A 22,047-nucleotide genomic window follows, 5' to 3' on the forward strand; every position below is an offset into this window, starting at 1 on the left:
TGTAATTCCAAGTTTACTAACAACGTTACGTACGTACAGTGAGATTCACAAGTATTACTCTCCAAATTATCCATGGCTGTTCTCATTATGTTTTCTTCTATCCTACGTGTTTCTTTGTAAGTACTACATCTTTACGTGTGGGGTTATGGTGGAATGCACAAGTATTGTTCGACAAATTGTCCATGACTATTATCATTAATTTTTATTTCTCACCCTAGTGTCTTTAAGGAATAGATTTGTAAGTGTGCTGGTGCAGAAGCTATTGAAAGCTTGACTGACATTTTGTTTCAATTCTTGAAACTCTCGTTGTGTATTACTTATGAATCCCACTGTACAGAGGTTGTCAGAAGCTTGTTTGGCGTTTTGTTTCATTTCCTGAAGCTCTCATTGCGTAAAATGAAGGAATAAACACGGTGATGGACAATTTGCTTGGTAACACTTATGCATCCCACTGTACAGTGGGATCCATGAGTATTAGCGTGCAAATTGTCGATGACTATTTTCATATTTTTTTTTCCGACCCATGTGTTTTTAAGCTATATATTTTTATGTATGCTTGTGCAGAAGTTGTCAACAGCTTGTTTTCAGTTTTCTTTTAATTTTTGAAGCTCATTGGGTCAAATGAAGTGGACGAATATTGTCATGGACAATTTGGACGGTAATACTCATGGATCCGATTGTACTAGTACGAGGTTCCAAGGTTTCTTTTACACAAAATGTATAATGTTGCATTATAGCTGTAGAAGTATGAAAGTGAACTGCGCATCAGAACTATATATGCAAGTATCGCGTGTACGCCGTGTGATCTCTTGACCAGTCTTATCCTGTCTCTGGGGCCAAGGCGCTGGTCTCCACCGGTGCGATGCGGAGCGATCTGGGGCGATCAGCGATTGCACCTCGCCACCAGGAGGCGGAGAGAGAAGAAATAGACGAGCTCCACGAGGCTCATGAGACTCGAACCCAGGAACAGGCCGAGGATTCCCCCGAAGGACCCTGGAAGCAGGAGAAATAGAGATATTACGGGCTTTCTTTTCCTAATTACGAACAGGTTATTTTACCGATAGAAATGAAATGATTGCTTCGGGATAATGATCTGAAAAGATCGGTGGCCGAGTGCATTAAGTGCTCGACTTTCGATCTCACCACCGAAGTTCCGGGTTCAAGTCTCGGTCTAAGCTAGGGATGGCCGGAAAATACGGATTTCAAATTATCCGATATCTGTTTCCGATGCAACGGATAATTCTTATATCCGGATAGAACAGATCTGATGAAGGATTTTCAAGAATGGAGCGAATCATCTCCAGCAGACTTAAAACTGCAGTAAATCGTCAATTAACATGATATTAAATGCCGATCGCCCAGGATCATTGACAGAATTTTCTTTCGGGTGAGGCCCAACCTTCCATAAAGTGGGATCGAAAGAAAAACAGTACTGAAGTAATCACTTCCACTAACTTTGTAAGTGAAAGTGGTTACTTAAGTACTGTAACTAAGTAAGCACTAACTTTGTCCACTCACCCAGAAAGTCTATCCACCCGTAGGCCACCTCCCTCCGGTACTTGAGCAACGAGGCCTTCTGGAAATGGACGTCCACCAGCGTGAATTGTTTGGTGCCTCTGAAATCGTTAAAATCGATAATCAATAAAGTTTTATAAGTGATTTCCTGCACAATACCAATAATATTATTTTCTTTACAGATAAAGTTTCTTTGTGAATAAAAACACAGTTTATAGTGATTAAAAACATACAAGGGCTATTCTCCAGATGTTTACAAATTTGACGACTTCAGTAGTAGAGTGGGATGCATAAGTATCATCAAGCAAATTGAACATCATCATGTTTATTCTCTTTATTTTACGCAATGAGATTCTGACACGTAAAAATCCATTCCTTAAAAACACGTAGGGATATAAGAGAAAAATTAATGAAAATAAGCATGGACAATTTACCAAACCATACTTGTGTATCCCACTATAGTTAGACGAATGGTTAAATTAATGCTTAAATTTCAAATGCAGCAAAAAGATAGGGGGAAAATAGATAATTCTGCACGTTAATTTGTGTTCTCCAAGATTGCTGTGGATAGTTTCGTGAAAAATATTGCTCGTAAGATAGTTCAAGACAATTCGGATATTCATTATTTTACGTCGCTTTTCTGCCAGCATGGCTAATTGCGACGATGAGAGTGAGTGATGATTAGGTGAAATTGATGAAGGGACGCTGAGAAAAACACCCTTAGCTAGGCAAGAATTCGAACTTTGGCTTTGACTCTAAACGATAAAGACAAACTTATATTTGTGATAATGAGAACATATGTCAAACATTTGACATGTTATTTGGACTTTTTAAATGATTTAGGTGTAAAGCATGGTGATGATCACATCATCTCCAGTATAGGCAAAATCAAGAATGCAACTACCTCGACACCCTCTATGTGCTTTCGTGGTTCCGATCTTTATTTTACATCATCATCCGATGATGAGGATGAACGATGAACATTTAAAGCTGATGAACATTTAGTAATGAGATTCTGATTGACTGTTTGAAGTGAAACTCCTGCGTGCGTCAGCACTTGGGCTATCTTGCACACACAGAAAACTAAATGCATCATACCGATTGATGCACCAAAACGCGTCGATTGATGCACTTAAGTGTGTTTTATGTCAGAAGAATCAGATTCACATTTGATGCATTTTAGTGCATTTTTGTGTCGTAAAAGAAACATCAAAGTGCATCATGGGATGCAAGTGGGGATTTCTTTCAGTCGAGATGCAGTATAATGCATCATTTTGATGCATTTTTATGCACCTTCATGCGTTTTGGTGCACCTTCCTGCATCATTCTCGATGATCCACTTAAGACGTTTCATCTGTTGCTCAGACGAAACATTTAAGTGCATCATTGAAAAAGATGCAGGAATGTGCATCAAAACTCATCAAATGATACATTATAATGCATCTCGACTGAAAGAAATCCTCGCTTGCATCAGGTGATGCACTTTCGTGTTTCTTTTACGACATACAAAATGCACTAAAATGCATGAAATGTGAATCGGATTCTTCGCAGATGCCATAGAACACACTTTAGTGCATCAATCGACGCGTTCTTCTGCATCAATCGGTATCATGAATTTAGTTCTCTGTGTGCACCCGTCACTTTATACAGGCCAAGCCGCTTATCATAACTAAAATGAACGCGTGTTTTAGAACTAAAATATCCCTTCCTGAGGCTGTAAAGGTAAGTAAAAAAGTAAACATAAGGACAACACACACGGCCCTACACGGATTATACTGGTCGTAGGTTCAGACGCCAGAGCCTCGTTGGCCTCCAAAGAGCAGTTAGCGGAGTGTACTAGTGGAAGTGTTGTTGACAATTGGGTGTCTTGCCAGAAGGCCGGTCATCCCTTACACGCCCTAAAGTGGTTCCGGCGAAAGAACAAACGTCAAAATTCTACTTTTGTCTTCTCCGTCGAAAGCGAAGCAGGGTCACATGAACAGCTGAACCAATCGGCTTTGTCCAGTTGCCGTGGTGAGGGGGAATTCTCGTGGTATTCTGCGTTGCCAAATTTTTCGTTTTGGGTCGTTTTCGAAGCAGGTGGCACCCTCATCAAAATCAGCACGGCGAATCGTAATGGTTGCCGCCGCGTAGCAAGCGAATGGGTCTCAGATTCCCTGCCTCTCTCTGAAATGCGAGCGAAGGGGGCTTGTTCCCTTGTTGACCAGTGTTGCCACAATCTCTTTGTACAATTTCCCTCTGCAAGGGGAACAATTTCCCTTTTTCGACTAATTTTTCCCTTCAACTAAGGAATCATGTTTAATAATAATAATAATAAATAATAAGTAGTGGCTAGCATTTTCATTGGTCCATGTTCGTATAAACGAAAAATGTTAAACAATCCTGAAATCTTACATAATCAGGCCAGGCCTATAAAGGCTTAAACTGAATGCAGTGGATATAAGAAGTGACAGCAAAAAAAAATAATAATTGTGAATGTGGAAGTAGATCTTAATATAATGTGTTTTATTCAGTCTGATATCTTGAAATTCCCCTGAAATTTTCATCGAAATTCCCTTTTCCCTTTTGGCTTAAAATTCGGTTAGAATTTCCCTTCAAAAGGGAAATTTCCCTTCATGTGGCAACACTGTTGTTGACAGGAAGAGGTGTCGTGTATGACTGGACAAAAATCAGGCGTGTAGCAACCGTTAGCAACACCGCTTTTCCCCCTTGAACTGGAGGCGGAAAGTCTGCGTTTCCTCAAGTCCATTCTCTCGCCGGATCCTCTTTAGTGAGATCCTGGGTCAACCACTGAACGCCCTTGGGGATCGAAGCAGTCATTGCACGTGAAATTCCAGAAACATTGTAAAGAGGGGTCAGCGTATTAATACGAAATTCTCTGCCCTGAGAAAGCACGGACTTCAAATGTGCATAAACAGTTTTGTTGTTTCCACGACCCGTTGGGAGCTTAACCTAATATCGACAACACGTGATAAAAGGCGTGATGGAGGAGGCTCGGAATGTGGGCAGACACGGTCACGGCCGAGGGGCACTTGGCACGGAAACAGGCGGGGGCAAGAGGTCGACGCGAAATTCTCTCTGATAACATATTTTCCTCGTGGGATACGAATCTATCTTGATGAACCGCTAGAGTTGGGGGGAAGTTACTAAAAACCACGCAGAACGCCCCCGCAACCACCGTAATGTGAGGGGATGCAGGGGCGACGCAGTGTTCTCGGGAGTCTGTGGAGCAAGGAAGCGCATAACGGAGAGAGGGGGAGAAAGCGAGTGGACGATCCTGAAAACTGCTGGTAGCTGCAACCGTGTTTCCCCCTCAATGCACTCGCATCTCCTCTAGCGCGTCTAGTTCGAACCGTCCTACTTGCGCAGAGGACTTGTTTTCATTCGCTTGCTCCATAGGTAGATTCCTGGACAGAGTGTATGTGCCGAGCCGATCCGAACCGTGCAATGGCACGGCCGAGCGTGTTCAGTGCCACTACTTTCATCTCTACTCCTTCTCCCTGCTTCGAGATCCCCATTTGAAAACAGTCCGTTTTCCGTGACGCACCCTGTATACACTTATATTTTCTTATGTAGATCATGCGCCTCACCGATGGCGCAGTGGTAGCGTTGTCGTCTTATATTCAAGGTGTCCCGGGTTCGATACCCGGTGGAGGCACAAGTGGTTCGGATCCCACTTTAAACTGTAGGTCCAGTCCCGATTAGCCTTACTGTGCACAAAGTGGACTTAAAACACAAACTCAATTATGTAGCTCATGACAATGGTTTGGTGGTAGCAGCCTACGGCTGAACCTTGGCCGCTAAATCAAGGAATTATTATTGTTATTGGAGTCAACATGTTTGTGTCAATTGGCATATTTTGGGTTTTGTGCGTACTCTTAGCGTAAAGGTGCGTCATAATCACGTAGGTGTTACGCTTGCAACAAGTCAAAATGACGTACTTACAAGCAGCGGCGGCTCAAGAGGTAGAGCCGCCGTGCCATGGCACTACCCTCAGAAGAAATCATACGTCGCCAAGTAAAGTTAAATTAATACATTGATAGTTTACAGACAAGGAGATTCGAATCTTACAATCGGTCAAGCTGACGTGACTAACGCCCCAATCTCCTCACTGCATCGCCAGCTGTTTCGTTCGTACACTCGCGAGGCAACAGTCCGTGCCGTGGAAGAGCTGGCCTAATCATGGACCTAACCAAGTTGACACACGTGCAGAGGGTTGAAGAAGTCTCAGCGAGGAACATTTCCACCATGAGCCGAGAACAAAGTGGCAGGGGGCGGGGTTAGCCCATAAGAAACCGTGCCAGTCTTAGCCTGGCCTGGCAAGGGAACTTTCGCAGTGTTGAGACGACACAGTTGCCACCTTCAGAAAAAAAGTCGCTAAATACGACTGGTTTGTAAGACCCGTTGGGGAATAATTTCTGCCTACTTTTGGAGAAACGAACCTAATATTTTTCCAAAGTTAAATGAACATTTTTGATAATAGATAGATGCACCAAGAGGGCCATACAGACTTTTTTAAAAATATCCTATGATGATGCGAGTTTCCTTTGGCATTTCGACAATTTCTTTTCATAACAAAGATATTTTCGACATCCAGTTAGAATACGTGTGCATGGGGGAGGAGAAGGTGATAGGATTTGTTTTTCCTTTCCTCTTGTAATTGTTATATTTTTAGGGACGTGTCCTGTAGTGTATAAAGATAGGTTAGTGAGTGAAGATGAATCGGATTAATACGTTATTACTTAAACACATGTTGTTTTCCACGTTACCAAACGAGGAAAAACATCTTGGCTAGTGGCGAATCCTCAAGGAGGGGGCGGGGGGGCATTGCAGAGGTTTTTTTTTTCTATTTACTTGATCACGTTGTCACTACCCGTCATAGTTGCCGCTGGCCGCCACTGCTTACAAGTGCTCGAATCTGTGCTCCATGAAGTAATCGGTCTCCGTACAGCTCTGGGGGCAGCTGCACTCAATGCCCCCTGCGTCGTCGTCGAAGCCAGCGGTCCCTGGCGGCGGTTTCTGAACCAGGAGATCCCCTGTAACAGGAGGGCAGGCGATTAGATCAACATGATAGCACAAACACGCAATTAAATTTCACTTCTAAATAAATAAATATTAATTGGATCTAGCCTTTTGGGCGAAAGGTCACCGAAGTCCATAGTCGAATAAATATATATTTCTTGCAAGTAACGCGGATTTTACATGAGAAGTGAGGAAAGATTAATTTATTTGTGGCAGTAACGTGAGTAGCAGACTCGATGTTGTCAAGTTCAGACTTGAGTCAGTCCCCTGTAGAAGCTTGGTTCGGCCAAATTGGCAATAAAACAATAGTTACAATAGGGTGGAAACGTTACGTTTTTAGTGTATATTTTTATACAATAAATTTTGCCTTGGACAGCATTTTAATGTTTTATTAACATGGAAACAAAGCTCAACAGCGTTACTACCATTGTATTATTCAATTTTACATCATGGTCTGACTTGACCACCCCTACAAAAATTGCTATTGAAGGCCAACTTTCCAAGTAAGCTAATTAGAAGCGAAGAAAATTCAATGGGTGCGTGATAAGTAAAACATTGAGGAATGTAAAATTAAAGTTCTTGTACGAAGTTGAAAATAATAACAAAAGAAATAGTCGCGATCAGGACTCCACGAAAGCATTAGTTTTCACACGTGTTCCTTGCAAAGTCATCTTTCTCACACATAGAGACATCAGTGGCGGCTCGTGGTGAACCAAAGTGGAAGGGGGACAGCTCACAAATTTGCTCTACTTGTAATGTGAGTTTAAATGATTAATTTCGTATATAACAGCCAACGTGATAAGAAATTGATATATTCGTCTTTACCGAATATCATGTTTTGCACGTTTGCACATATTATGATAAATTAATAATTATTTAACAGTAATGCGAAGATGACGAAAGATGGAAAAAGAAATAGAATTCTAACAGATTTAGTTGTTGCATTTTTTAACTTAACAGATGGGAAAATTCAGAAGAATGGATATTAGTTTTTACACAGCTTGATGAGCACAATGACGAATATTTACGTGCATCGAACGTGAAAATTACTAATAAAAATGTTAGACAAAGAACTTTTCCTGTCCAACATGACTAATTGATATGTGAAATAGGGCAGCAAAGTAAATAATATCTCACTGGAAAGGAGATATCTGCGTTACCAGAAGCTCTACAGTAAAAAATTCAAACTTACCAGAAATCTTCTTCAGACATGCTTGTTCTAGATTCAAATTCAATCTAGGTTTTTTGTTTATTTTTTCATTCAGACTTCTGGCAGAAAAACTTCGCACCAACAAGTTCTCCACATTGCTCATCGTAACAAACGCACAACTACAGCACACTCTGCCGAAAAAGCTTCACTTTTCCAAGGAAAACAACAAGTATCAATACTATCGTCTTCCCAAGCGGTCATTTTATTGCCTCGGGGTTGTCAGACAATTTTGACAAATTTTCAGAAATTCGTAGTTCACAGGTTCCTGTAGCGGCTCTTGGTGAGTTTAGATGACTAGTTTCTAATTTAATTAACAGCCGGCTTGAAAAGAAATTGTGAAACTTTGTCACACTATAAGGATTTTTTCAAAACGTGCTAATCAAAACATGTAATTAAATCTAATTTTGCGAGTAACAAGAAGCTGTAGCCGACTTATGTGGCTAGCATACCGCATTACAAAGCCAGGGATCCTGGGTTCGAATCTTGGCATGGGTGTTCTTTGTGAGTGCCCTTCCATCAATTTAATTATATCATCACTTATCCTCATCGTCGTGATTACCGAAAAGTAGCAGAAAGCGACGGTAAATAACAAAAACCAAGCACCAGTCTGTACTTTTTCAGTTACCGATATTTTCTTTCCTCATTGGAAATTGCGTTATATATTGCTCTATGGAATACAGAATGATTTCTTTCGACTGTTGTTAATTTTTCTTCTTGCGTTAACTTCATTGCTTCTGGCAACTCTTCATTGTTTACAGTTCACCGGAGAGAAGGCCAGTTTCGCCTAGGGGGTGGGTTTCGGACGACAAACCCTCCGTCCTCCCATGCACAGATCCCGCGCGTGCTATTCCCTCGCCTCTTAACCCTCGCGGCCGCGCCTGAGAATGCTCTACGTCTCGTAAATTGGGAGGACGGCGCCCCGCCACATTTCTCTCGAAGTTGCATATTCCCCCGCACGGTTGCGTGCAAACTTCGCAATTGTCGCGGAAGAATGAATACAGAACCGACTAACCAACGATCTATAAGCAACGGAATATTTGCAATTCAGACGCTAATATATAAATGTTAAAGTATTGTTTGTTCACTTGTGATTACACACGGCAGTGTGGCGTCTGTATCGTCCTTATGAGCGGCCGCCCCTGAGACACGTTAACTATCTGCTTTAATTTGTCGTAAGTATTAGTACATTCAATGTTCCTACAATAATAATAATAATAAAATGCACTACATTGTAACACTTACCCACTACACTGATTAAACATTCCATATGGATGGGACTGCAATCCACTACGTCATCTAAGGGAAAAATAAACATATATCTGTTACACATTTTACCAATTAAATGAACAGTTATATTTAGATGCGTGTAATGTTGACGTTGTCAAACAGCCTTGTAATCAAGGTGTCCCGGGTTTGATATCCGGTGGTTAGAATCGCTTTTTAAACTGTAGGTCTAGTCCCATTAGCCTAAATGTGCATAAAAGTGGACTTAAAACTGCAACTCAAAGACATTGCAGAATTCAATATTAATTTTAAATTCCCTTATGTTCATTCTAGATTTAGCTACTTGAAATCGCCTTGACAACAATTAAGGAATGATAAATAGCTTAAAATAAAATAAAAATCTGAATATACATAGTAATGTAAAATTATATTAAATGTTATTGTAATTAGTGCACATCGACATTTATCTATTGATATTCTATCATCATTTTCTCATTCTTTGCCTCCCCTATAGCGGAGCGGTTGCGTCGTTGCTTGTAATCAAGGGATCGCGGGTTCAATACCCGGTGGAGGCACATCGTGGTTTGGATCACACTTTAAACTGTAGGTCCAGTTTCGATTAACCTTACTGTGCATGAAGTAGACATAAACACCAACTCAATCAATCAATCCATTTTTTTCTGAAGTTAAATGATTTCATCCATGTATTTCATGGAAACAAAGTTAATGGAAAACATGTTTCCCTCTTAACGTTATGTGTATATATATATATATATATATATATATATATATATATAACATAACCCTACAGCTCTACAGCACCATGGCGGGCCTTGGCTTACCTACCGACTGCTGGTCTCCCTCCCACACTGTTCCGCCGTCACCTGTTATAGCGTGGAGGTCTCAGACCAGTATTGGGGTGACGGGTGATCAGCCCGACGAACCCCCAGCCGTTATTGTAGGTCTTCTTGACCAGGTTACGCTCACTCACTCGGAGCTTCCCAATTTCCTCACGATGGTGGGTTGCCACCGGCCCTATACGTAGGCCGAATAAATTCCGACCAGAGCCGGATTCGAACCTACGCCGTCCCGCAGCGAACGATCTCAAGACGAGTGAACGCCTTAACCCGCTCGACTACGGAGGAGGACATATATATATATATATATATATATATATATATATATATATAAAACTCACCGAAGCGTGGATACATGTAGTAGGAGCAGTTACACGACTTCTCAATATGTCTTCCCCGACACTCCATCAAGCACCTCTCCTGGTCGTAGGTCTTTCCCGAAACTCTCGACGCCATTTCCTCTGGAAACACGCACTGGCGACGCTCGAAGTCCACCGATCTGACGTCATCCTCGCTGAACGTCTGCTCCGGCGTCGCCACCAACAGTATCCAGTTCCCAGGATTGACGCCCAGGTACTTCGCGATGTTCGGGACGCTGTACGGGCTGTGGAGGTAGATCTGAAAGATTTACGCTTTCAACAGAAACTATTCTCAAAGCCAGAGGGTAGGGGGTTGGGAACGGGGATGATTTCTTCCCTCCATGACAATATCTAAGGTGTTCAGGGAAAATAACGTAAGTCACAAACTGCGATTTTCGGTTTGCTTCTGTTGCTGTCAAAGATTTCTCTTACATTAAATGTTATAAGCAATATATATATATATATATATATATATATATATATATATATATATATATATACACACACACACACACACACATATAAATGTATTGGGCATTTGTGATGATCCAACATGTAGAATGTCTGTAATGTTTTCTATTACAAGAATAAATACTTTGAAAGATGTACGATGTAAAATAGCATTTCTTGGCCTGGGTGATTTTTCCAGAACACCCTATGATAGTCATATTTGTAAACACATATATTCATATCATGGTCGAATGTGTCGACCCCACTCCCGGAAATTGGCACTGTTTATTTCAAGTAACAAAAAATTAAAAAAAGCTTCTTATTTTTATTGATAACAACAGATATTATGTTCAAATAAGCAAAGTAAAAATACGTTTGATGTAAATAAAAATGAGCATAAAATGCAGGAACCAGGCTACGTTGCTGATATTCTACCATTCACTCCAAAGAATAAATGCTTCCACCGTCTCCGAAATTAGTTTTATGAGAGAAAACAAATAACAACCTTTAACTGAATTTTAAGTTAACAAAATTAGAATAACTACGGATTTCAGTACACTAACGGGATGAAATGTAAAAAGATAATGAAAATAATAATTATTATTGCTACTATTTCTAGTAATCAAGTTTATCATGGACCTGACCCCTTCCCCTACAAACATTTCTGGCGACGCCCATTCATATATTGTCCCAATGTCGAATTGTTCACGCAACAGTTGGAACCAATGACGGATTTAGGACGTGTGTCATTAATAAAAAGTCTCGTCAGCTGACATTTCTTTCTCAATAGTAACGAGAGGAACTCACCGTCATGTGTCGTGGTATTCCGTCCGTCCGTTCCTTCAGGTAGACCAACAACCCGCTGACTCTCCCCGCCGCGCTGTTACGCAGCGGGATCCTTCCAAGCCTTTCAACGAATCTCCCTTCGCTGGAAGAACAATACAATACATGGGTGATTTTTTCACAGACAGGACCCGAAAATGGGTACCAAGTATGGCTGGCTGAGCCGATACTTTCCCGGCATTTTGGACATTCACGGGCTTCGCAAAAATCTCTCGTGACATTTTCGCGGAGGCTAATTATCCTGAAAGTTACGTAAAATACAAAGTTTCTTTTTATTTTCCACCAGTTTTGTCTGTAAAAACTGAATTTTGTGATAATATAACATGTATTTTAATATTTTGATAGAATTCTTGAGCGTGTCCACAAAAACATTCCGTGATTATAAACGACCACAAAATTTTAATTAAGTATATTACGAAACTTATATCATTCGAAAGAACAGCTCAAAGAATTTTAGCGGATGTGTAATTGTTGGCGTTAACTACGACAATAGATGGCATAACAATAAAAGAATGAAAAATTAGCCAAAAATAGCAGAAAAACGCATTTTAGGATGTAAGAGAAAATTAATGAAATGGACAATTTGCACGGTAATACTCATGGATTCCACTGTACAATGCTATATGAATGAGTGTTGCAAAGACACTTCAAATAATAAGAATAAGAATAAGAAGAAGAAGAAGAAACGTAATGGAGGACAAGAGAGAACACACCAAAAGATCTTTCGATTGTTAATGTGTTATTGTAAACGGCATTGTTGTTAGAAGCAAATTGTGTTACTTGTTGATGTTTACTGGATGTTTAGGTTTGTACAGTGGGATCCATGAGTATTACCGTACAAATTGTCCACTTCATTAATTTCCTCTTACATCCTCAAATGTGTTTTTCTGCTACTTTTGGCTAATTTTTCATTATTTTATTGTTATGCCATCTATTGTCGTAGTTAACGCCAACAATTACACATCCGCTAAAATTCTTTGAGCTGTTGTTTCGAATGGTATAAATTTCGTAATATACTTAATTAAAATTTTGTGGTCGTTTATAATCACGGAATGTTTCTGTGGACACGCTGTATTTTAAAGCAAGAATCATAGTAAATTGATGGATATAATTACAGTGGAGTACTTATACAACAATATTAGTCAATATTTTGAAAAAAAAACTTTCAATATCGGGCGATAGTATCAGCATGGGTATCGGTTCCAAGTGGTATTGGCTCAATCCTATTTATTTTGCGATTATTCCTACGTAATCCTTGAATATTTTGAAGCAAAACTCTAATAAAATAATGATTATAATTGGAAATGCAAATAATATTTTGAACAACTTATAGTTACTATAATATTTAAGCATCGGTATCGGTGAGGATCGGCTCAGCCCTATTAATAGGAATAACAGGACTAATTTGTCTAATCTATTCACGTAAGCATTATTAGGACTGTTACTAAGCATAATTGTAATAATAGAAAATGTTCATTGCGTCAGATAAATTAGATCTGCTGCTCTAGAAATTTTCATTGTCACGCGATACATTGGTGTTTGTTTAATTGCGCTTTGAAGTGATATCGTGTCTCCACCGAGAACGGAACGCAAGACCTCTTGATTACAAGGCAATTCCATTATTCCTACGCCGTCGGAAAGCAGTGAAACATTGACCCTGTTGAATATGATTGAGCGACAAACCAATATTTAATGAACTAATTACTTCCGAATCTTAATTGATCATTTACACTTTACAATAATATTTTTTTGTGTGTGATGTAGATGGAGCTAGTTATGGAATGTTAGGAAGTTTATTAATGTGGGAAGTGGTCGAATGTGTATAATTTAGACTCGAGAAGTTATGTGTTCTATACTCTGTCCCGGGAATCCGTGGAGCAAAGTTGCGCATAACGGTAGAGAAGGGGAGAAATCGAGTGGGCGGGGCAAAGCAGTGCACGCTGCTGCAAATCGCTGGTATACCCCAAGTCCTGAACGTAGCAGCAGTTCGGCATCTTTGACATAACCCCAGAGGAAGCTGACCGGAACCGTATCTGGTTTCGAGCCACCACCTGTTTTTCGGCAAAGCGCTGTTGTCACTTTTACCTGCAGAGTTTAGACATCCATTCATTCACTGTAACGTTTTACTCCCAAGGTCTTCATATTGCATAGAAAAATAGCAAAACACAATAACACAACCTAACAAAGATAGAGAACCGCAACCTCGTGTTCAAAAATCTCTATGAAACTGAATTAGCAACATCTCATTTAGTCCACGTGGACTTGATGAGAGCTGTCATTTCTTGGACGAACGCTATTGGTGGGAAAGGTTTCAGGGGAGGATTTACTGGACTCCACGTGGACCTGATATATGGTTGTAAGGGGGAAAACTGATCTTTCGGAACTTTCTTTGAAGTAAAGTGAGGTTTCTTTGGGGACCAGCACTATAGCCGCAGTTGGATCGATTACGCTCTCCAGGCAATCTCTTTTGCCCTTACGCGTTCAGGCAGAGTCCTCTCGAGTTGCTACTTGCGCAGACATGTTTAGTTCACTTGCTCCAGAGATTACCGAGATCGAGTATAGATCGAAGTGGTGGAGATTATAGCAGAAGATACGGCAGTACATCGACCAATTTCTTACCTCTGCAGAGCGGAGTTGAACGTGTAGCAGAGACCGTCTTCTGTTCGGACGATTTCGAACAGGTCCTCGCACGGGACGGAAACGCTGCGAAAGGCGCAGCTGTGGAAAACCTCCTTCACGGGTTCCGCCACCTGGACAAAACAGAACATAGTGAGTCTGCAACATTAGAAAGGTTAACTTAAGCCCGCATCACACGGAACTGGATTTCCAGTAGGTATGCCCTAGTTGCCGCTGGACTGGCTACCAATTTGCTAGTTTTTTGCCTCACACGATACTTATCAATGTACTTGTCGATAGACTTTTGTTCCCATGCGAGGGAAGTTGTAATGGCGGCCGCGTGAGATGTAAACAATGTATCACTTCACATTTTTAAAACCCGATAACTATTCAACCGAGAGGAATAAAGTTTCGTGTAAAACGTTATTAGGTACAAAACAATGGCGCTGCTTAAATACATACTTTATCAAACCATATTCCTCCAAACTAGTCAAGCAGTCAGCCAGGCGGCCATGATTGCTACCTAGAAAGTTAGTTCAGCACCAACTAGGGCATTCCTACTAGAATGCGCTTTATTCGACAGGGACCGTATGGGAACGAGACAAGACTATACTCCGTCCCAGCTAACTGTGGAGCAGGCAAAAGAAATCAAGTCTCTACGCAAGTAGTGACGTGAGACTGCTCCATCAATGAACACGTGAGAAGAACGGGATTGCGTGGAGTGCGGGAGAGCGACTGAAGTTACCAGCCTGCACGTCAGCGCCTACTGCTTCGCTCTGGCCAATAGATTTCCCTCCCTTCTCTGATGCTATCCGCGACCTTGCTCCACAGTTAGCTGGAACCGGCTATACAGTTGTATACACTGTGTGAATTAAGCTTTGCTTTGAGGGGGGTGAGCATCAGTGGCGTATTTGAGATTTCATTCCGAGACGAAGGTGCTTTTTATTTTTTGCGTTTGCAAATTTTTACATATTACCAGTGAGTAGGGGTGTGACGAAGCTGAAAATTTGGTCCTAACCTAGATCATTAGATTTGATTGGGGAGCTCCGAGTGAGTGAGCGTAATCCGGTCGCGAAGTCCTACAATGGCTGACCACCCGTCCCCCTAGTCTGGTTGCAGATCTCCACGCCCCCCTGGCGGCACGCGTGGGAGGGAGGCCAGCAGTCGGTAGGTAAGCCTTGGCCCAATATTGGGCTGTAGCGCTATAGGGTTACTAGGGGGTGGTTATTATAACGTAATAGAAACAGTATTTACATTGTAAGAAAACCCAAACTCGCACACAAAAAGAGCTATCGAAATAGAAACACCAAAAACTTCACCAAATTTCCATTCTCAAGTTCACACTTAATGCCCATATAATCTACCTACAAGTTTCTTGAGAACACTTTAATACTTGTAAAATATCAGCACTCTGCCATGAAAACTTCAGTGGAAAACGCCTGTGTTGTCTCGGTTCGGTCAGTTGCAGAATGGTGTCCTTCTTTAAACCGCAATGCTGCATACTGTACAGAGTCCCTTGGGGCGGTCTATATAAAAGAGGATGCACGCGATATTCGGAAACCATCCCCAAGTGACTCTGCCTCAAATTATACAACTAAATGAAGCAAAAGGTGATAGATAGAAAGACCCTGTTTTGGAAAACACATACTGTCGATGATGGTGCACGCTCGCTCCAAACTAGCTCGCACTAATCGAAGCCTCTTCCCTGTCCACACACAACAAAATCAAGCACTGACTTTCTCCCCTGACTCCTCGCCTATTTCCTTCTCTGTCCTTGCGGAAGTCGGGGCCAAACACCTTCTCATCTGCTGACATAGCATTGTATACGCAGGAAGCGAGCTAGGGCAGGTGATCATGCACCACAATACTTTTCGGCAGGGTAATCTTTGAGGAGTGGTCCATTAATAGATTTTATTTGCTTGTTTGTTACGTATACGTAAGAAATTGTATACTATATGTTTTTAATCTCATTTTCATTGAGGGGATAAAAACATCCCTGGCGGGGATAAAAATAATTTTATTTTACCAGGGATAAAAGTTTCTATGGGGGGAATCCTTGACCCCCCCCCCACGTTATTTCTCACACTGGTTGTATAACTTTACTAGACCAGTGCTAGTGTAATGGGCCAATTATTCTATTCTTGATAATCTTACCTTCAGCATAAAATCTCTGATGCTAAATTGCGTCCACTTCTTGTTTTTCTTCGTTTTGTTCGAAACTGGATTGTTATATCGGAAGTAATCCAAACATTGGACTCCAAGGTCTGACGCGAGAGTAAAAAAATCCTGAACTTCTTCGGCATCCAGTCCTTTCGTATACCTGTAAAGAAACGAAATCAAATCGTTCTCGTTAATCGTACTGCTGTCGCCATCTGTTAGCAATATCCTAAACTATTTCCAACCTACGCTGACACTGCGCAACGACAGGGTTTGCCAATTCCCATATTCCCTACATATTTGAGAATTAGATCAAGGCCGTAAAAATTACTTTATATAATTCTGTAGTGCTCAATAGGAATGCTTAAAATGATTGTCCCTAAAGTGTTTTTTTCAGGAGAATTATTTAATAAACAAACTGAAGCAAGACAATTGTATCTACACGGAAGACATGACAAACCGTGCAAGGTGACACAAATAATTGCGACGGGCACGGTAGCAACAATATATTTGTGGTAATAATAATATTACTACATACCATGAATACCAAGAGACTCTATAATGGTGTACAAATGACGCCTCCCAAAGAACGGAAGAATATTAAGATTTGCAGTCAAAACAAAACTCATAACTTACTTTTGAAATATAATAATAATAATAACCACTGCGCGACAGCCCTATGAGAGCCTTGGCTTACCTACCGACTGCTGGTCTCCCTCCCACACTGTTCCTCCGTCACCTGTTATAGCGTGGAGATCTTAGACCAGTATTGGGTTGACGGGTGGTCAGCCCGACGAACCCCCAGCCGTTGTAGGTCTTCTCGGCCGGGTTACCGCTCACTCATTCGGAGCACCCCAATTTCCTCACGATGGTGGGTTGCCACCGGTCCTATACGTAGGCCGAATAAATTCCGACCAGAGCCGGATTCGAACCTACGCCGTCCCGCAGCGAACGATCTCAAGACGAGTGAACGCCTTAACAGATTCAGGAATTTATTTCAATATTTTAAAAAAAAAAAAATGTACATAAATGTACAACAAGGGCAATAGCAAAACTATATAAGACAATAAATCAATTCAAACAGGCCCCGTCAATCGAAAAAAAGCATATAATGACAAGTAAAGATACACACAATAATAATAATAATAATAATAATCCGTTGCGCAACAGCACAAAATCAAATAAATTGTCCACACAGAGACCCTCACCTTCAACAAGTGCCAGGGTGGAAACGAGTTATAAATAGAACGAGAGGGCAGTATGGTGCATTCCACCACAAGGAAAATAAAAATGGACGATAGGTCCCCGCTCAGCTTTCCCTTCCTCCGGGCCATAAGGAAGCATGGTCCACTCTCCTCCTCCCCTCCACGCGGGAGTACGGTGCACAGGAGTCGTGGTTCTGCGCAGGTTTCTTTGCTTGTGGTACCACTTATAGTCCTCCACACGAACCTCGCCCCAACGAGCACCAAGGCATCTCAGGGCATGACACATAATAAATAAATAAAATCATCACAGATATCATCACAATAAAAGTAGCAAAACTACAAACTCCTCAACGAGTGCCACTGCGCAGCGAGTTGTATATTATAAGCTGTTAGAACCAGTGAAGCAGTAACGGGGGTTACAGTACCTTAAATCCTTCAATCGAAATTGCCCCTTTTGCTCCCCTAAAATAATTCGATAAAGCAAAACGGTATTATCTCCATTATATAAAATATTTCTTGTGTTTACTACAATCAGCTTAACCACACCCTTGTTTGAACAATTTTTCGACATTGTTGAAATGGAAGAGAATTGCTATGAGACCACAGCATGCGAAACTGTGAGTTCGAGAGCATTTCTTACTGGTATTGTATTATAAGGTAGAATTAGTTTAGTGTTTTAAGTTTAACTTTAGCTGCATTTTATTCCACTCATCATACGAAGAGGGCATATTGACTTCACACGTTGTTACTTAGATTCTTACATTATGGAACTCTGTGTTCTACTTCTGGCTCATACTGATCTGATAACCCTAGGCATAAGTGATGGCAAGATGTGGAATCTAGGGAATGCAGAGCTTACTATGAGGAGTGCGTTGCGTGTATCATGGCACAAAACGCGATTTAGCTATGCAATTATCTACTCCCTCTGTCCCATAATTATAGTCCGGTATGCCAAAATGGTAGTACAGGAATGACAGACGAAGAGGCAGATGGAAAGCACAATTTGTACTGCTCCTTGAGTAGTAAAGTTGTATGACTCATTCCCTTGTTTTATGTTCTTCTTCTGTACACACCAATGTCACAGTTTGAATATTGGGCAATTATTGTGAGAACACAACCAAAGGTGTACCGGACAATAATTATGAGACAGAGGGAGTATCATACACAGTGAATGAGTTTCTTGTTATTATTATTAATAATTTTATATAACTATAAGCAGGGCCGCCGGTTAGTCCAGTCCCGATTAGCCTATCTGGGCTTAAAGTGAACTTAAAACAACAAATCGATCACTCAATCAATCTCATTTACCCCTAGTACATATTTAATTGCAAAGCCGGGAACGTTCAATATCATATTGTTACTTTAACTAAAAAGTAGCAATATTTAATCATATCCAATAACATAATTGTTTTCTTTACTATTCATTGAATTTTGACACTGTAGTGAATTTGCATTGTTTCCATAAAATAATATTTTCATATCATATTTCATTCTATAAGTAAATAAACAATATATGTTAAGTATTTTTGATACAAATATTTGGAACATTATCTTTATATACGTAGTAGCAACTTTGTTTATGATTTCAGTAATTTTGGATGTATTTAAGTATGTCAAGATAAGACACGAAACATCAGATTAGTTACTTAATTGGAAGCACCAGCATCCTTAAAAAAACTCACACGTGCTTTGCACGTCTCAGACACTCGGTAGAAGGTTTCATCTTGCCGCTGCTGTTGTAAACACGAGAGGTTGTAGTGAAGAGCCCAGCAGCGGACCTTCAAGGCTTTGATGCCGACTCTTGTTTTAGTCCTTTCGTCCTCAAATTTGCTGGGCCTCGGTTTCCAGACAACCACTTTACGATGCCTGTCCTCGGTCGAACATTAGGCAGGAAATCAGGGAAAGTTGGAGTCACAAATTGGTCGTTGATCCTTGTCGGCGAATTTTTACTGGTGGCTTGATAAGAGGGGACATCGTAGTTGTCCGTTACCAAAAATACAACTTTGTTATGACACAATTTTTCTTTTCACAACTATGTTATTCTTCCTTCTATTCGAGTGCAATCGCGTTTGCACAAAAGATAAGCAAATAACTGATTTGGAAGCGCGAGGCCCTGTGCGGTGGCACACGTTGCACACCCCTAACGGCGGCCCTGACTATAAGGATCAACTTTTGCCCCTACTCGCATGAAATGTTAATATTTATCTACTATATACTAATACTGTATAAACAAAATGTCGATAATGTTGTATTTTACTATATTATAATAATTAAATTAATTTCTAAATCGCCAGAGTGTAACGTGACCTACTAATTTATAGGCCGTCCCAAGTCATTAGCTTACTACAGGGCTTTAGATTATTTTCTCTAATTCTCTCTTCTTTTTTAATAAATTAACAGAATAACACAATCACAATAACTGAAAATACGGAGAAGCTTAAAAGAAAAATATATTATTCTCAGACTTGTATTAACATTACATTACTTTGTCTTCTTCAATGCTTTGATCTTTCCTTAAAATAATAACTTATTTTCTTTGGTCCATGCACATAAGTATGGAAAACATCATATTTATTGTTTCAGTTTAAAAGCACCCTTCAATGATATATCTTCAATATAAGGGCTGAATTATACCGAAATATTGCAAATTACATATCTTATTTAGTACACAAATATATAATTTCAATTGTGTCTGATACCTAAGAATCAGTAGATGAAATAGGGTATAATAATTGATATAAAATACACGGAAAACAATTTTTAAAAGAAGTCAAGTGCACCCTATTTTCAGTCATTTATTAATTTGGATTGGTATAAGTGTAAAATAATCAAAATTACTTGATTTCATTTACAAATGTACTACTCTTAATAATGGAAAATTGTATAGCAACGTAATATTTATTATCAATATTTAAGTAACTAAATCCAATTTCTGCTGGCTTGTTGAACTCTATCTATCATGAAATCCCGGCCGACAGTCGACCCAGATTATAGCAAGAGAAGTGCTGCTCATAAGACAAGGGCTCAATGGTCTCGGTACTTACAAGAAACTCGTCAATACAGCGTTGGCGTTGTGTTCAGATTTTTTATAAACATTTATAATATAAGACATTTAAAAACAACCAGTCTATAAACTTTTACGATGGATGCATAACTCAAGTAAATGATAATTCTATTGTAAAATGGTATGTTTATACTGAAACAGAACTAATTTATGCAATAATTTTCGCTGTCAATATATCCGATGCCTCCTGCGCTTTTGAATTGTATCGGAAGCTCATGCAGGGTAGGTGAGATGGTGCAACCTACATAATTCATTATTTCTTACACAATTATGCTTCATATTCCGACAAATTACATTTTATTAAGCTTTTATTAAATTCTAAGATGCCAAAATAATAGAGTTGCCATGTCAAAACAACTTGTTCTTAGAAATAAATTCTTGTCAATGTATTTTATTACATTTGCAGAAAGAAGGTTCAGGCACACGTTAAAAAAAACAACTTCAAATGAAGACAAACTTATCAATATAAATTTAATATCATGAAAAGTGATATTTTTCTTTGGTGGTTAACATATTTTTATCAACCTGTGATTTTTCAAAAAATAATTAATTTGGTTTTTGTTCCGCTTAGTTAAAAATTATTTATCTTCTTGATTAAAATACTACTTAAAGTGATAAAAATTAATTAATTTATGTGCTTTAAATATTTGATTACATAACGCATATAAAATAGTCAGACATTCAATCAATGAGATAATTGCAAAATGCTATCATGACCTAAAAGCACACGTGATATTCTAATAAGGCTCTGTAGAAGCTATGGACGTCCTATAGAGCAAGGTTATTAGAAGTATATATAAGTATATATATAGAGCATTGGTCTCTGTTCACTGAGGATGCTGCCCATTAATTAGAACGAAGATCTGTGGCGTAGGCTTTGTGCAACGGAGGCTGATGTGGACAGAATCGTCGGCCACTCGAAAAGGAACAACCTTATTTTCGATGGCATGGAAGAAACTGGCCGTGAGACCTGGCAGCAGTGTGAGGACAAAATCAGGAAGCTGGTGAGGGAGAAGATGGAGGTAGAGCTCGACCAGGAGGCTATCGAGAGAGCTCACAGGCTTAAGAGGCCATATCATGGGCAGCGGAAAAACAGACCTTCATTCAATTAACTTTTTCTCGAAAACTATTTGAGGCATTTCAATCAGCTTTGTTGCCAATTAATTAGAAAGAATGACTCTTAACAGTGACTATTGTAAATTTTTTATCACTTCTATATTTTAAAAGATATTAACTGTCAAACATCTCAGTTTTTAGATCGACGTATAGAGCCCGATTCTAAGTTACTGTCAAAATTTAACCTTGGAAGCCTTTCTTGCATCCTTCCTGAGTAAACTGATTTTTTTAAAATTCAAATTGAGAGACCCATTGTGACAATACGCCATTGCAAACATTGATATGCATTTTCAAACGCTATATTATGACCTTCGAGAATAAATTTATTCAAGCCCTAGCGCCGAATGTTCGAGTCCTACAAGTTCAGCCGTCTGCCGATAGAGGACTCGACTGATAGAGCCTTTGGCCC

At 40.0% G+C, this 22,047-nt stretch overlaps 1 protein-coding gene across 1 annotated transcript; it reads right to left on the reverse strand.

Moving 5' to 3' along the window:
* Positions 1-160: 160 nt before the first annotated feature.
* Positions 161-19,181, reverse strand: LOC145979353 (pickpocket protein 19-like). The gene is made up of 9 exons (XM_083112215.1): positions 19,141-19,181; positions 16,251-16,416; positions 14,100-14,230; positions 11,445-11,565; positions 10,170-10,446; positions 8,990-9,043; positions 6,422-6,551; positions 1,519-1,616; positions 161-993 (listed from the first exon to the last, which is right to left on the reverse strand). The coding sequence occupies exons 1-9, from the start codon at positions 19,179-19,181 to the stop codon at positions 884-886; spliced, it is 1,128 nt and encodes a 375-aa protein (XP_082968341.1). The 3' UTR covers positions 161-883.
* Positions 19,182-22,047: the final 2,866 nt, after the last annotated feature.

This window comes from Lepisma saccharinum, chromosome 26 (assembly GCF_977018435.1).
Source record: "Lepisma saccharinum chromosome 26, izLepSacc3.1, whole genome shotgun sequence".
Classification (NCBI taxonomy): domain Eukaryota; kingdom Metazoa; phylum Arthropoda; class Insecta; order Zygentoma; family Lepismatidae; genus Lepisma; species Lepisma saccharinum.

Bases quoted from the DNA above. Each gene is read 5' to 3' on its own strand.
- LOC145979353 (XM_083112215.1), bottom strand. From the start codon at position 19,181: ATGAAACCTTCTACCGAGTGTCTGAGACGTGCAAAGCACGT. The intron at 16,417-19,140 runs GTGAGTTTTTTT...GTTTCTTTACAG, and splicing joins CTGAGACGTGCAAAGCACGT to GTATACGAAAGGACTGGATG. The intron at 9,044-10,169 runs GTGAGTTTTATA...TTTTTCCCTTAG, and splicing joins CTACATGTATCCACGCTTCG to ATGACGTAGTGGATTGCAGT.